General features: G+C 43.7%; 1 protein-coding gene across 1 annotated transcript in view; it reads left to right on the top strand.

Annotated features, from left to right (window-relative positions):
- The window catches only part of plcb4b (phospholipase C, beta 4b), a 127,388-nt gene that overhangs the window by 110,939 nt on the left and 1,448 nt on the right, over positions 1-15,001 (top strand). Inside the window, exons 31-38 of the mRNA XM_079888256.1 lie at positions 604-641; positions 1,049-1,114; positions 4,415-4,530; positions 4,654-4,729; positions 7,750-7,925; positions 8,928-9,029; positions 9,117-9,174; positions 12,953-13,039. Coding sequence (XP_079744382.1) covers positions 604-641; positions 1,049-1,114; positions 4,415-4,530; positions 4,654-4,729; positions 7,750-7,925; positions 8,928-9,029; positions 9,117-9,174; positions 12,953-13,039 — 719 coding nt within the window. The remainder of the gene's footprint in view (positions 1-603; positions 642-1,048; positions 1,115-4,414; positions 4,531-4,653; positions 4,730-7,749; positions 7,926-8,927; positions 9,030-9,116; positions 9,175-12,952; positions 13,040-15,001) is intronic.

Here is a 15,001-nt window from a genome sequence, read left to right as displayed (position 1 = left end):
CGTAAGAGCGGAGTAAACACAGTATAAGAAGTGCGTAAGTACGTAAACGAATTTCGGTAGAGTTGAGGGAGCATTTTCTTTGAAAATGAAATGAATCCACCTCGTCTTCAGCGGCTGCCTCAGATTTCGGGAGTAAATAGAGAGAGAGCTCTGTGGATTAATACATCCAGCCACACAACACCTACATTCTCGTCAGTGCAGCGATGGCGGATGTGTCCAACTCGCTGTGAACTCCATCAGGGCGGGGCTATGCTAAACCGCAGTGTCTGTCAACACTCGTGGGCGGGGCCTGTGCTTAGTGACATCACTAAAGCTGCATTCTGAACACAGGTCGTTGGGAGACACTGCTGATGATTTATGGGGATTAATAAAAAAAGGAGTGAGTGGATTTTTAGCACTATTGGGTGGTTCTGTACACACACTGCCAACACACATTTATGTCCAAACAGCATGCAAAAGTGAATTTTGCATAATAGGTCCTCCTATCATATCAAAATCAATATGATAAAACCTTAAAACAACACAAACCCAAAGACTGAGTGTATGTGTAGAGTTGTGTTTGTGAAGGTCTGACTGCTTTACCGCCGTTTCTTCTGTTTGCAGATAATCAGGTGAACATTGAAGATCTGAAGCAGATGAAGGTAAAGTCCTCGTTTGCACAGGATTGTGGGTAATTCTGATGAAGCTCTGCATCATAGGACATCTTCCCAGATAACAAAAACATGTTCTGAGAAAGTTTTGCTAAGTTCAGATTTTCATTTCTGAATGTTCTCTGAACGTTCAAAAAAATGTCCTGTTTTTATTTATTTACTTATTTTTCTTGGTTATGTGATCATTAAGGAAACATTCCATTGTATCATTCTTCAAACATTATGGTAACGTTACTTTTAAATGTTCTGAAAAAAGTAGCAACATTTAAAAAACGTTCCATGAAAAATTTGTTTCCCATTTTCCTCTTTACTCTGCCGGAATGCTGCCGTTTCTCACTGTATTTTTTAGATGTTTTCTAGTCGTTTCTGTCATTTCAATGCCATGAATCTCTTTCTAGACCTTCATTAAACTGATGAAGAAGCAGCAGAAGGAGCTGAACACGCTAAAGAAACGACACACTAAGGTCCGTGTTCCAGATGTCATTACATCACTTCCTCTCTGAGAGAACGGCTCTGATAAACTCCTCCTCTCACTGCTAAACTCCTCCTCTCTCTGATGAACTCCTCCTCTCTCTAAGCTGCTCCTCCTCTTTCTGATAAGCTCCTCCTCCTCTCTGTGATAAGATGCTCCTCCGCTCTCTGATAAGCTCCTCCTCCTCTCTCTGATAAACTCCTCCTCCTCTCTCTGATAAGCTCCTCCCCCTCTCTCTGATTAACTCCTCCTCTCTCTGATAAGCTGCTCCACCTCTCTCTGATAAGCTCCTCCTCCTCTCTCTGATAAACTCCTCCTCCTCTCTTTGATAAACTCCTCCTCCTCTTTCTGATAAACTCCTCCTCCTCTCTCTGATAAGCTCCTCCCCCTCTCTCTGATTAACTCCTCCTCTCTCTGATAAGCTGCTCCACCTCTCTCTGATAAGCTCCTCCTCCTCTCTCTGATAAACTCCTCCTCTCTTTGATAAACTCCTCCTCCTCTCTCTGATAAGCTCCTCTTCCTCTCTCTGATAAGCTCCTACTCCTCCTCTCTCTGATAAACTCCTCCTCCTCCTCTCTCTGATAAGCTCCTCCTCTCTCTGATAAGCTCCTCCTCCTCCTCTCTCTGATAAACTCCTCCTCCTCCTCATTGATAAACTCATCCCCCTCCTCTCTCTGATAAACTCCTCCTCCTCTCTCTGATAAGTTCCTCCTCCTCTCTCTGATAAACTCCTCCTCTCTCTGATAAGCCCCTCCTCCTCTCTCTGATAAGCTCCTCCTCCTCTCTCTGATAAGCTCCTCCTCTCATTGATAAACTCCTCCTCTTCTCTCTGATAAGCTCCTCCTCCTCTCTCTGATAAGCTCCTCCTCTCTCTGATAAGCTCCTCCTCCTCCTCTCTCTGATAAGCTCCTCCTCCTCTCATTGATAAACTCCTCCTCCTCCTCCTCTCTCTGATAAGCTCCTCCTCCTCTCATTGATAAACTCCTCCTCCTCTCTCTGATAAGCTCCTCCTCCTCTCTCTGATAAACTCCTCCTCTCTCTGATAAGCTCCTCCTCCTCCTCTCTCTGATAAGCTCCTCCTCTCTCTGATAAGCTCCTCCTCCTCTCATTGATAAACTCCTCCTCCTCTCTCTGATAAGCTCCTCCTCTCATTGATAAACTCCTCCTCCTCCTCCTCCTCTCTCTGATAAGCTCCTCCTCCTCTCTCTGATAAAAGGCTTGTTCGACTTCATGCAGCTCTGCGCAGACCGATCGGCGGCTGACTTGAAGCAGTGCATGCCGGTTAGAACTTTTGTCCGACTTGATGCAGCGCCGACACCACGTGACTGTGACGTGTGCCATCAAATCACCGCAAGAGCGATTCGAGAGTAGCCGGAGAACTCAGCCAGCGCAGCTTCTCAAGAGCGGCTGCACGAGGGCTGATGACGACACAGCTGTTCCACGATTAGCCGGATTCACCTCATGACAACGATCACGTGTGTTTCGTATTTATTCGAACATCTTTAGTTCCTCTAAAGCTCACAAATCAGTTTTTTATAACAGTAAACACTCTTTTCATGTAGTTGCAATGTTATTGTGTCATGTTTATCAAATTAAAACTGCTTAAAAAACCTAGACTCTACTTCATTGATAGTAGCTTGTGTTGAACTTTATTCTTGTTCAAACAGACGCTGTATGAAGCAGTACATAAAGTATTGAATGAAAATGTCTCTGAAACATCTGTGCATTATTAGGCAAATATTGCATTTATTTCACTTCAGCTGTGGTAATGTATGCAAACACCACGTGAGCGGTCACTACGGGAACCAGAAAGTGTCCGACTTCACGTCTCCGTTTGCAGCTCCTCCCGCCTGCACGCGGCTACTCTCGCCGATCGGTTACATCCAGCCGCAGCCGATGTCGAACACACCTAAACTCTTTCTCCTCCTCCTCCTCTCTCTGATAAACTCCTCCTCCTCCTCCTCCTCTCTCTGTTAAGCTCCTCCTCCTCTCTCTGATAAGCTCCTCCTCCTCCTCTCTCTGATAAACTCCTCCTTCTCTCTCTGATAAACTCCTCCTCCTCCTCTCTCTGATAAACTCCTCCTTCTCTCTCTGATAAACTCCTCCTCCTCTCTCTGATAAGCTCCTCCTCCTCTCTCTGAAAAACTCCTCCTCCTCCTCTCTCTGATAAGCTCCTCCTCCTATCTCTGATAAACTCCTCCTCCTCCTCTCTCTGATAATCTCCTCCTCCTTTCTCTGATAAGCTCCTCCTCCTCTCTCTGAAAAACTCTTCCTCCTCCTCTCTCTGAAAAATTCCTCCTCTTCCTCTCTCTGATAAACTCCTCCTCCTCCTCCTCCTCTCTCTGTTAAGCTCCTCCTCCTCTCTCTGATAAGCTCCTCCTCCTCCTCTCTCTGATAAACTCCTCCTTCTCTCTCTGATAAACTCCTGCTCCTCCTCTCTCTGATAAACTCCTCCTTCTCTCTCTGATAAACTCCTCCTCCTCCTCTCTCTGATAAGCTCCTCCTCCTCTCTCTGAAAAACTCCTCCTCCTCCTCTCTCTGATAAGCTCCTCCTCCTATCTCTGATAAACTCCTCCTCCTCCTCTCTCTGATAATCTCCTCCTCCTCCTTTCTCTGATAAGCTCCTCCTCCTCTCTCTGAAAAACTCTTCCTCCTCCTCTCTCTGAAAAATTCCTCCTCTTCCTCTCTCTGATAAACTCCTCCTCCTCTCTCTGATAAGCTCCTCCTCCTCTCTCTGAAAAACTCCTCCTCCTCCTCTCTCTGATAAGCTCCTCCTCCTCTCTCTGAAAAACTCCTCCTCCTCCTCTCTCTGATAAGCTCCTCCTCCTATCTCTGATAAACTCCTCCTCCTCCTCTCTCTGAAAAACTCCTCCTCCTCCTCTCTCTGATAAGCTCCTCCTCCTATCTCTGATAAACTCCTCCTCCTCCTCTCTCTGATAATCTCCTCCTCCTCCTTTCTCTGATAAGCTCCTCCTCCTCTCTCTGAAAAACTCTTCCTCCTCCTCTCTCTGAAAAATTCCTCCTCTTCCTCTCTCTGATAAACTCCTCCTCCTCTCTCTGATAAGCTCCTCCTCCTCTCGCTGAAAAACTCCTCCTCTCTCTGATAAGCTCCTCCTCCTCTCTCTGATAAACTCCTCCTCCTCCTCTCTTTGATAAACTCCTCCTCCTCTCTTGATAAGCTCCTCCTCCTCTCTCTGATAAACTCCTCCTCCTCTCTCTGATAAGCTCCTCCTCCTCTCTCTGATAAGCTCCTCCTCCTCCTCTCTCTGATAAGCTCCTCCTCTTCCTGCAGGAACACAACTCTGTGCAGAAGTCCCACTGTTCTCAGGTGGATAAACTGGTGGCTCAGCATGACAAGGAGAAGCTGACGCTGGAGAAGCTGCTGGAGAAGGCCATCAAGAAGAGAGGGTGAGCTGATGATGTCACTGTCCGGCGCTCGCTGATGATGTCACTGTCTGGCGCTCGCTGATGATCTCACTGTCCGGCGCTCGCTGATGATGTCACTGTGACACTTTTTCTTCTCTGTTTCAGAGAAAACAACTGCTCCGAGTTGAAGAAGGAAACGGCGATAAAGGTCGAGACGCTCACGACAGACCATAAAGAAAAGGTACTGGAGAAAATCCCACTAGGACTGTCAAAATGGCTGATAAGCTAAATTCGAATTATATTCGAATTCTAAGGGCAATACTTAATGTTAGAGGAAAACAGTACTGTACGTCTCCTCTGCCCACAAGAGGGCGCAAGCGAGCGCAATAAACAAATATAAACCAAATCAAGCATCACACCTTGTATAGAAATGACATTCACTTTTTAAAGTGCATTAACTTTTGAAACAATTGTTCTTAAATAAAATATAATTTCCTTAATGTGCATGCAAGGAAAATTAGGTTACAGTACTGCATAAAACTGTGTTTGTGCATCAGTAACCTGAGAAAACACACTTCAACACACATGGTAATGAACTACACAAACACACAACAGCAAAGTGGCATTCAGAAACACTCACTTCTACTCTCTACATCTACATATAGTTCATCAAAAACACCAGACGCTCTTGATCTGAGCGAGTGCTGAGCGCTTTCACACTCTCACACACACACACATGCTGAGCGCTTTCACACTCACTCTCACACACTCACACACACACACACACTCTCACACACGTAACCCCTCCACCCGGGTCTTACTCGCCCCGCTCTGTGCGGGCCTCGAACCCGGGTCTCCGGCGTGAGAGTCAGGCGCTCTAACAAGGAGGCTAAAGACTGCAAAGAAAGAAGCATTTAGCATGGGTTAGTATTTAGTATTAGCCCTCATCCTTCCCTCATGGGTCACTAAAATTATACTTAATCATATAGATTGTATAGACTTTTTCATCCAGAAAGCTTATTTTATTTCATAAAATGTTGAAATGTCTTGTTTTATTTATTTTGATATTTTTTTCTATTTTTAATGTAATTTTATATAATATATATATTATATATAGTAATTTAAGCACGTTCCTTACATTATTTCAACTTAAATTCAAAAACTCACAATTTCATGCATAACCCTTTTAATTCAGCTCTAAATATCTTACATCGGGTGTCTTTGACCTCTTGTGGGAAAATAATAATATAAGATGATATTTCATGACTTTAGATGGCCTTATATGAGATGTCTCATCGATCGCAAGTTCAGTATGGCGTACCACAAGGCTCAGTACTAGGACCGCTGCTTTTCACCCTGTACATGCTACTGTTGTAAACTTTTTCAGCAAAACCAGGAGACGTTTGGGATCTCGTTCAAGTAGAAGTTATTCTTTATTGAGCGTGCTGCAGGTCTTCCAAACAGTCTAACTAACATACTTTACATGGTTTCTTTATAGGCCTTTCAGTGGGCTGTCCTTAAAGGTGCTAAACTTACACACAGACTTAGGGCTGACCACTACATCTAATCATCAAAAGACAATAGAGGTAATTACCCCCCAACTGAGATAATGGTACCCCCCAAAATGGTATAAACAACAAATGGTCACGAGACCTAAGACTATGTAACATTCACACACAGTTCAACTCTTAGTTGGAAGATCAAAGACTAACAAAACCCCTGACTATTACAATGTTTAGACAGCTGACTTACAGCTGACTTCTGATCAGTAAATTGATGCCATCATGTTCACCTTGAATGCCCAATACAGTGTAATTTAACTTAGTTTTTCATGTGATGTTATGTAAGGAAGTAGGATCAGTAGATCTAAAACATATTCTTAAATTTGAACCCTTCACTACCATTAGGAGATATCATTAGGAAACATGGCATTAGTTTTCACTGTTATGCTGATGATACTCAGCTCTATATTTCTTCACGCCCTGATGAAACTTACAAATTCACAAAACTAACGGAATGCACAGCTGATATAAAAAACTGGATGACTAGTAATTTCCTACTACTTAATTCTGAAAAAAAACAGAGATTCTAATTATTGGACAAAAAACGTCCTCACGTAATAATCTAGAATACTGTCTAACACTTGATGGCTGCTCTGTTAAGTCTTCGTCGTCGGTTAGGAACCTGAGTGTGTGTGTGTGTGTGTGTGTGTGTGTGTGTGTGTGTGTGTGTGTGTGTGGGTGTGTGTGTGTGTGTGTGAGTGTGTGTGTGTGTGTGTGTGTGTGTGTGTGTGAGTGTGTGTGTGTGTGTGTGTGTGTGTGTGTGTGCTCTTTGATACCAATCTTTCATTTAAAAGTCACGTGTCTAGTATCTGTAAAACTGCATTCTTCCATCTTAAAAATATATCTATCTATTGGTTTGTAGGGAAGGACCACACGTCTGCGCACATATATTCAAACGCACATCCCTATAGACTGAACTCGTGATACGCATGTGAGCCATCAGCGTTCTCACAGGTTCGCGTTTTTGAAGTTTGCGCAGAAAGAACTGAAGAGTTTTCTGTGAGAACGGTGTGTGTTAGCGGCCCCTAAGTTAATAACTAATGATCGTAGCGACGGAAGTGAATCAATCAAACTAACTTTATCTGGACAATAACTTTATTCTAGATCTGCTGTAAAGCCTAAACACTTTACCTTAATTTCCTATTATCAATGTAAAGCTGCTTTGGAACAATCTACATTGTTAAAAGCGCTGTATAAATGAAGATGACTTGACTTGACTTATATCTCTATATGGAGCAAATGAGCTGTTCCTCTGGGTCCTAAAGTCAGTTCACTTCAGTATGCATTCAGATACACATGTAGACATTATAAAATCATTTTTTGGTAAAGTTTTAGCATCTTTAATTTGAATTCTGAGCATTTTTAGGTTTTCTGAGCATCTTAGGCATTCCATTCATTCCTACAGGGTCAAATTGAGCCGCGAGGGAAGGATTTGTTACTTTTTTACATTTCAACCACAAAACTCATCAAATGCATTACATTTTTATTTTTGTGTGTATTCATGGTTCAAGTGCAACAAAAGTCCTGTGGTCTCGGTCCCCTCCGATGAACACTCAATTGAAAAAAATTAACTTCCAGGTCAAAATGACCCAAGGCAAGGATGAGGGTTGGATCCAGAGCTTTACATGAACTGCAAACGAAATCTCCATGAAACGTGTGTGAGTCTCAGTGTGTGAGTGTGTGTGATGTGTGTCTTCAGGTGAAGGACATGGTGGCCCAGCACACTAAAGAGTGGTCCGAGATGATCAACGGCCACAGCACAGAGGAGCAGGAAATGAAGGACGCCCATGTGACGCAGCAGTGCGAGATCTTGAAGAAGCTTCTGGCCAGCGTTCAGGACCAGCAGACCCTGCAGCTCAAGCTCCTCCATGAGCGGTGCGGACACAGCTCGAGACTCACTGAACACTCACTCGCTTCTCAACGCCTCAGTCACAGATCCTGCTGATGCGTGTGCTGTGCTGTTATACACACTACACGCCAAAGTTTGGGATCAGTGAGATCTTTAATGTTTTTAAAAGAAGTCTCTTCTGCTCTCCAAAGCTGCATTAATTTGTTTTAAAAAATACAGTAAAAACAGTGAAAAATCAGCTGTTGTCTTTGTGAATATATAGTAAAGTGAATAAATGCAGCTTTGGTGAGCAGAAGAGACTTCTTTTAAAAACAAAAAATCTCACCGATCCCAAACTTTTGAACGGCAGTGGAGAGAGAGAGAGAGTGAGAGAGAAAGAGAGCGAGAGAGAGAGAGAGCGAGAGAGAGAGAGAGCGAGAGAGTGAGAGAGAGAGAGAGAGTGAGAGAGAGAGAGCGAGAGAGAGAGAGAGAGAGAGAGAGAGACAGAGAGTGAGAGAGAGAGAGAGAGAGAGACATTAGGAGAAGCATGTACATAATTACGAACTTAAAAATACAGTATCAAATTGAATAGAGTCTCATTATGAATCGGATCAAAATGTTCTGAATTTGCAAAACCTATGAATCAAATCAACCTAAAGATTCACACCCTGTTCTGAATAGTGAACCGTACTCAGGTCTACAGTAAAGCGTAGTATGCTAATGACTCGCATCTGATTAACACGCCACGCTTGTACCGTCATGAATATTTTCATCAGGGCCCGTATTATCCTCTTTATGATGGAGATACTGCCATAATTAACAGACATTAATGTTGCATGAGTCTCTTTGAGTTCAGGAGGGCGTCTTTAGAGAGCGAGTTTCTATTGAACTCGAGTGTCTTTACTAATTATGCTGATAATTCCCCTCGGCGTGAACCCGTTCTCCGTTTGTTCTGCAGCAGGATCTCCATGAGAAAGGGCTTGGCTCTCGATGATGTTTCATAACGTGAACCGTGATCTTGTTTTGAAAATGTTTTGTTTGATTGACAGGCAAAGCAAAGAGATGAAGGGAAACCAGGCGAAGATGTCCATGGAGAACAGCAAAGCCATCAGCCAGGACAAGAGCATCAAGAACAAGGCTGAGCGCGAGAGGTGCGGGTCCACAGAACACCATGATGGACCTCTGACGCTCGCAGATCTGACCTGTGTGTGTGTGTGTGTGTGTGTGTGTGTGTGCAGGAGAGTTCGGGAGCTGAACAGCAGCAACACCAAAAAGTTCCTCGAGGAGAGAAAACGGGTTGGTTGATGATCTTTAATGTCTGACTTTCTTTGTTTCGTTGGGGTTATAAATGCAGTTTTGAGAAGTGGATGCAGCTTTAGTGCCTGTATGATTATTATCATGAGAGAAAACATGAGAGAGAATCAGGCGTCAGTTACTTGGAAAAGTTTTTGAACCCTGTTTCTTCAGATTGTTCTGATTATCTGCAGTGATGTTATTTATTTTCATTTTAAGAGTCTGAGACTAAAATGATGCATTTCAGAAGTCGAGTCAGCTTTATTTCTACAGCGCTTTCTACAGTACAGATCGTTTCACAGCAGCTTCACAGTGATAAACAGAATCAGTGATCAAACTTCATTAGATATGAGATGAACTCAGATTCAGCTGTACAGCAGCTCTACAGAACACAATAGAGTCAGGCTTATGTAATAGATTATCATCCATATGGGAGCTTTTTCCACCACAAAATAAACAACAAAATGGGAAATTGTGACTTTTTATCTAAAAATTCTTAAACAAATTTCTTGAATTTGTGAGTTTATATCTCACAGTTCTAAAGAAAATCAGAATTGTTAAATATAAACTTGAAAGTGCAAGGAAAAAATTCTGAGATCAAAAGTCTCGTTGACATGATGTTGACGTGACGTTGGCGTGACATTGACATGATGTTGGCGTGACATCGACGTGATGTTGAAGTGACGTTGGCGTGACATTGACGTGTTATTGAGGTTGACATTGGCGTGACGTTGACGTGTTGTTGGCGTGACGTTGACGTGTTGTTGACGTGACGTTGGCGTGACATTGACGTGTTGTTGAAGTGATGTTGGCGTGATATTGACATGATGTTGGCGTGACAACGACGTGACGTTGGCGTGATGTTGAAGTGACGTTGGCGTGACATTGGCGTGACATTGACATGATGTTGGCGTGACATCGATGTGACGTTGGCGTGATGTTGAAGTGACGTTGGCGTGACATTGGCGTGACATTGACATGATGTTGGCGTGATGTTGAAGTGACGTTGGCGTGACATTGACGTGACGTTGGCGTGACATTGACATGATGTTGGCATGACATCGATGTGTTATTGACGTTGACATTGGCGTGACGTTGACGTGTTGTTGACGTGACGTTGGCGTGACATTGACGTGTTGTTGACGTGACGTTGGCGTGACATTGACGTGTTATTGACGTTGACATTGGCGTGACGTTGACGTGTTTTTAATGTGACGTTGGCGTGACATTGACGTGTTGTTGACGTGACGTTGGCGTGACATTGACGTCTTGTTGAAGTGACGTTGGCGTGACATTGACATGATGTTGCCGTGACATTGACGTGACGTTGGCGTTACATCGACGTGATGTTGAAGTGACGTTGGCGTGACATTGACATGATGTTGACGTTGACGTTGGCTTGACATTGGCGTGACATTGACATGATGTTGACGTGACATTGACATGATGTTGGTGTGACGTTGGCGTGACATTGACATGATGTTGGCGTGACGTTGAAGTGACATTGACGTGACGGCGTGACATTGGCATGATGTTGACCTGACGTTGGCGTGACATTGACGTGACGTTGGCGTGATATTGACATGATGTTGACGTGGTATTGATGTGACATTGAAGTGATGTTGGCGTGACGTTGGCGTGACATTGACGTGACGTTGGCGTTACATTGATGTGACGTTGACATGACGTTGACGTGACGTTGGCGTGACATTGACGTGTCGTTGGCGTGACGTTGACATGATGTTGACGTGGTGTTGACGTGATGTTGACGTGATGTTGACATGCTCTTCCGTGTCTCGGTCTCAGTTGGCCATGAAGCAGGCGAAGGAGCTGGAGCAGCTGCAAAAGAACCAGCGTGAGCAGCTGGAGAAACGCGTAACATCGACATGACGTTGGCGTGATGTTGGCGTGACATTGACGTGACGTTGGCGTGACATTGACGTGACGTTGGCGTTACATTGATGTGACGTTGACATGACGTTGACGTGACGTTGGCGTGACATTGACGTGTCGTTGGCGTGACGTTGACATGATGTTGACGTGGTGTTGACGTGGTGTTGACGTGATGTTGACATGCTCTTCCGTGTCTCGGTCTCAGTTGGCCATGAAGCAGGCGAAGGAGCTGGAGCAGCTGCAAAAGAACCAGCGTGAGCAGCTGGAGAAACGCGTAACATCGACATGACGTTGGCGTGATGTTGGCGTGACATTGACGTGACGTTGGCGTGACATTGACGTGACGTTGGCGTTACATTGATGTGACGTTGACATGACGTTGACGTGACGTTGGCGTGACATTGACGTGTCGTTGGCGTGACGTTGACATGATGTTGACGTGGTGTTGACGTGATGTTGACGTGATGTTGACATGCTCTTCCGTGTCTCGGTCTCAGTTGGCCATGAAGCAGGCGAAGGAGCTGGAGCAGCTGCAAAAGAACCAGCGTGAGCAGCTGGAGAAACGCGTAACATCGACATGACGTTGGCGTGATGTTGGCGTGACATTGACGTGACGTTGGCGTGACATTGACGTGACGTTGGCGTTACATTGATGTGACGTTGACATGACGTTGACGTGACGTTGGCGTGACATTGACGTGACGTTGGCGTGACGTTGACATGATGTTGACGTGGTGTTGACGTGGTGTTGACGTGATGTTGACATGCTCTTCCGTGTCTCGGTCTCAGTTGGCCATGAAGCAGGCGAAGGAGCTGGAGCAGCTGCAAAAGAACCAGCGTGAGCAGCTGGAGAAACGCGTAACATCGACATGACGTTGGCGTGATGTTGGCGTGACATTGACGTGACGTTGGCGTGACATTGACATGATATTGACGTGACATTGACATGATGTTGGCGTGACGTTGGCGTGACATTGACGTGACGTTGGCGTGACATTGACATGATATTGACGTGACATTGACATGATGTTGGCGTGATGTTGGCGTGACATTGACGTGACGTTGGCGTGACATTGACATGATATTGACGTGACATTGAAGTGATGTTGGCGTGACGTTGGCGTGACATTGACGTGACGTTGGCGTTACATTGATGTGACGTTGACATGACGTTGACGTGACGTTGGCGTGACATTGACGTGACGTTGGCGTGACGTTGACATGATGTTGACGTGGTGTTGACGTGATGTTGACGTGATGTTGACATGCTCTTCCGTGTCTCGGTCTCAGTTGGCCATGAAGCAGGCGAAGGAGCTGGAGCAGCTGCAAAAGAACCAGCGTGAGCAGCTGGAGAAACGCGTAACATCGACATGACGTTGGCGTGATGTTGGCGTGACATTGACGTGACGTTGGCGTGACATTGACATGATATTGACGTGACATTGACATGATGTTAGCGTGACGTTTGGCGTGACATTGACATGACGGCGTGACATTGACATGATGTTGACGTGAAGTTGGCGTGACATTGACGTGACGTTGGCGTGATATTGACATGATGTTGACGTGATATTGACATGATGTTGACGTGGTATTGACATGATGTTGACGTGATATTGACATGATGTTGACGTGGTATTGACGTGACATTGAAGTGATGTTGGCGTGACATTGACGTGACGTTGGCGTGATATTGACATGATGTTGACGTGGTATTGACGTGACATTGAAGTGATGTTGGCGTGACATTGACGTGACGTTGGCGTTACATTGATTTGACGTTGACATGACGTTGGCGTGACGTTGACATGACGTTGGCGTGACGTTGACATGATGTTGACGTGGTGTTGACGTGATGTTGACATGCTCTTCCATGTCTCGGTCTCAGTTGGCCATGAAGCAGGCGAAGGAGCTGGAGCAGCTGCAAAAGAACCAGCGTGAGCAGCTGGAGAAACTCGAGAAGTTCAACGAGCAGGTAAAACCTTCAGCCGTCACTGACACGGGACGGGTTTACTAGCTAAACCTGCTAGATTTTCAACAGTTAGCTGAAATGAATGAATGGTCACCCTTCTCTTGATTTCATATGATTTGCATTTTGTCCTCCATTTTTCATATTTTGTACGTGTGACATCTGAAGCCATGCCTTAAATATGATTTGCCTTTTCTTTGAACAGCTTTTGAAATCCCATCATGCAAACAGTCAGACTCCAGGTAGGCTCACCATCGCTTTCCTCTGTCTTCAGTTTCCTCGTCAGTCTCGTTTCTGCCTTACTGAGGGTTACTGCTTCTTAAACATACTAAACGGAGAAAAACACACCGCAAAACATCATGTTCTTCCTCACTCTTTCTGCCTTATTTTCCAGCACTATTAAATCAATATACATTTACTGAAGTCTTTTTTTTAATTGTATAAAAATGAAGTTAAAACATTAAGTAATTGGCCATTTGTTGTAAGGTGCCGCCCATTTGACAGCTTGGCCTGTCATCATAGAGAAGCCAGGCAACTGGCAGCCGATTGGACGTTGAGCTCCAAATCAAATCAAGCCCATTCTGCTCTCACAGACGGGACTCTGTATACACGATATATATATATATATATATATATATATATATATATATATATATATATATATATATATATATATATAAAGAGCTAGTCAGTTGATTAGTTATGTATACTAATCATGTCATTGCAGCACTTCAGATGAGCCTGTTGAAAGTCTCAGTATGATTTGCTGTCATCACACCATTGTTCCTGTGTTATGAAACGATACTCATCACTGTCCACATGAGTCATTTCACACCGTGAGTCACTCGCTGTTACTGAACACAAGCGTTTGAAAGTGTTCCCTACAGCATCCAGTATTCACTCCACGATGAACAGAGAATCAGAGCGTTCAGCATGCGATCGAGTCGGTGACAGAATCATGAAGAACATAACAATACTAATTTTGATTCCAAGAATGAAAATTTTAGTAATTTAGCTCTCATTTTAAATTGGACATGATGAAAGGAATGGCCTGCGGTTCAGTGAGTGAATCAAGAGTCGTTAGATTGATTCGGTGAGGGAACGAGTCATCAGATGATTAATTTAGTGGTGGAACTTACTTCCATCACATCCAATGATTTGATGGATGAAAGTTTTTCAAATAGTTGTAGGTAACACTTTAAAACACTTTGTTAACATTAGTTAACAAGAACTAACAATTAACAGTTGTATTTTTATTCACTTATGGTAACAAAGATTAATAAATACTGTAACAAATGTATTGCTAATTGTTAGTTAATGATAGCTAATGCATTAACCAATGGGACCTCATTGTAAAGTGTTAACTTTCAGTGTTTCTTTTTATAAAACAGCTGGATAATAAAAGAATATGCCAAGCTACTTAGACTTTGTTCTCTTCATTACGACCCCGGGATCGATTTTTACATGAAGTTTACATGAAAATCATGAAAATCAAACTGCATCTTTATAACAAAGTCCCACTTGTTAATGTTAGTTAATGCATACAACTAGTATTACCTAACAGTAAACAAGACTTTTGTTACAGTAGTATTTAATAATCATGTTAACATTAGTTCATGTCCATTAAATGAAACTAACAGATATAACTTTTGATTTTAATAATTCATTAGTAAATGTTGAAATTAACATGAACTAAGATTAATAAATGCTGTACAAGCCTTTTTCTAACCAATGTTAACAAATGTTAAACCTTATTGTAAAGTGTTACCGTTTTTTTTTTTATTCTAGACAACAGATCTGGATGAATGAATGGGTGGATGAATGGATGGATGGGCGGATAGATGGATGGATGGGCGGATGGAAGGATGGATGGATGGATGGGCGGATGGATGGATGGATGGATGGGCGGATGGATGTATGGATGGGCGGATGGATGGATGGATGGATGGGCGGATGGAAGGATGGATG

The sequence above is a fragment of the Squalius cephalus genome (genome assembly GCF_949319135.1).
Source record: "Squalius cephalus genome assembly, chromosome: 12".
Taxonomy (NCBI): domain Eukaryota; kingdom Metazoa; phylum Chordata; class Actinopteri; order Cypriniformes; family Leuciscidae; genus Squalius; species Squalius cephalus.
Note: the sequence above shows the minus strand (reverse complement) of the source record. Positions and strands in the feature narration are given on the sequence as shown.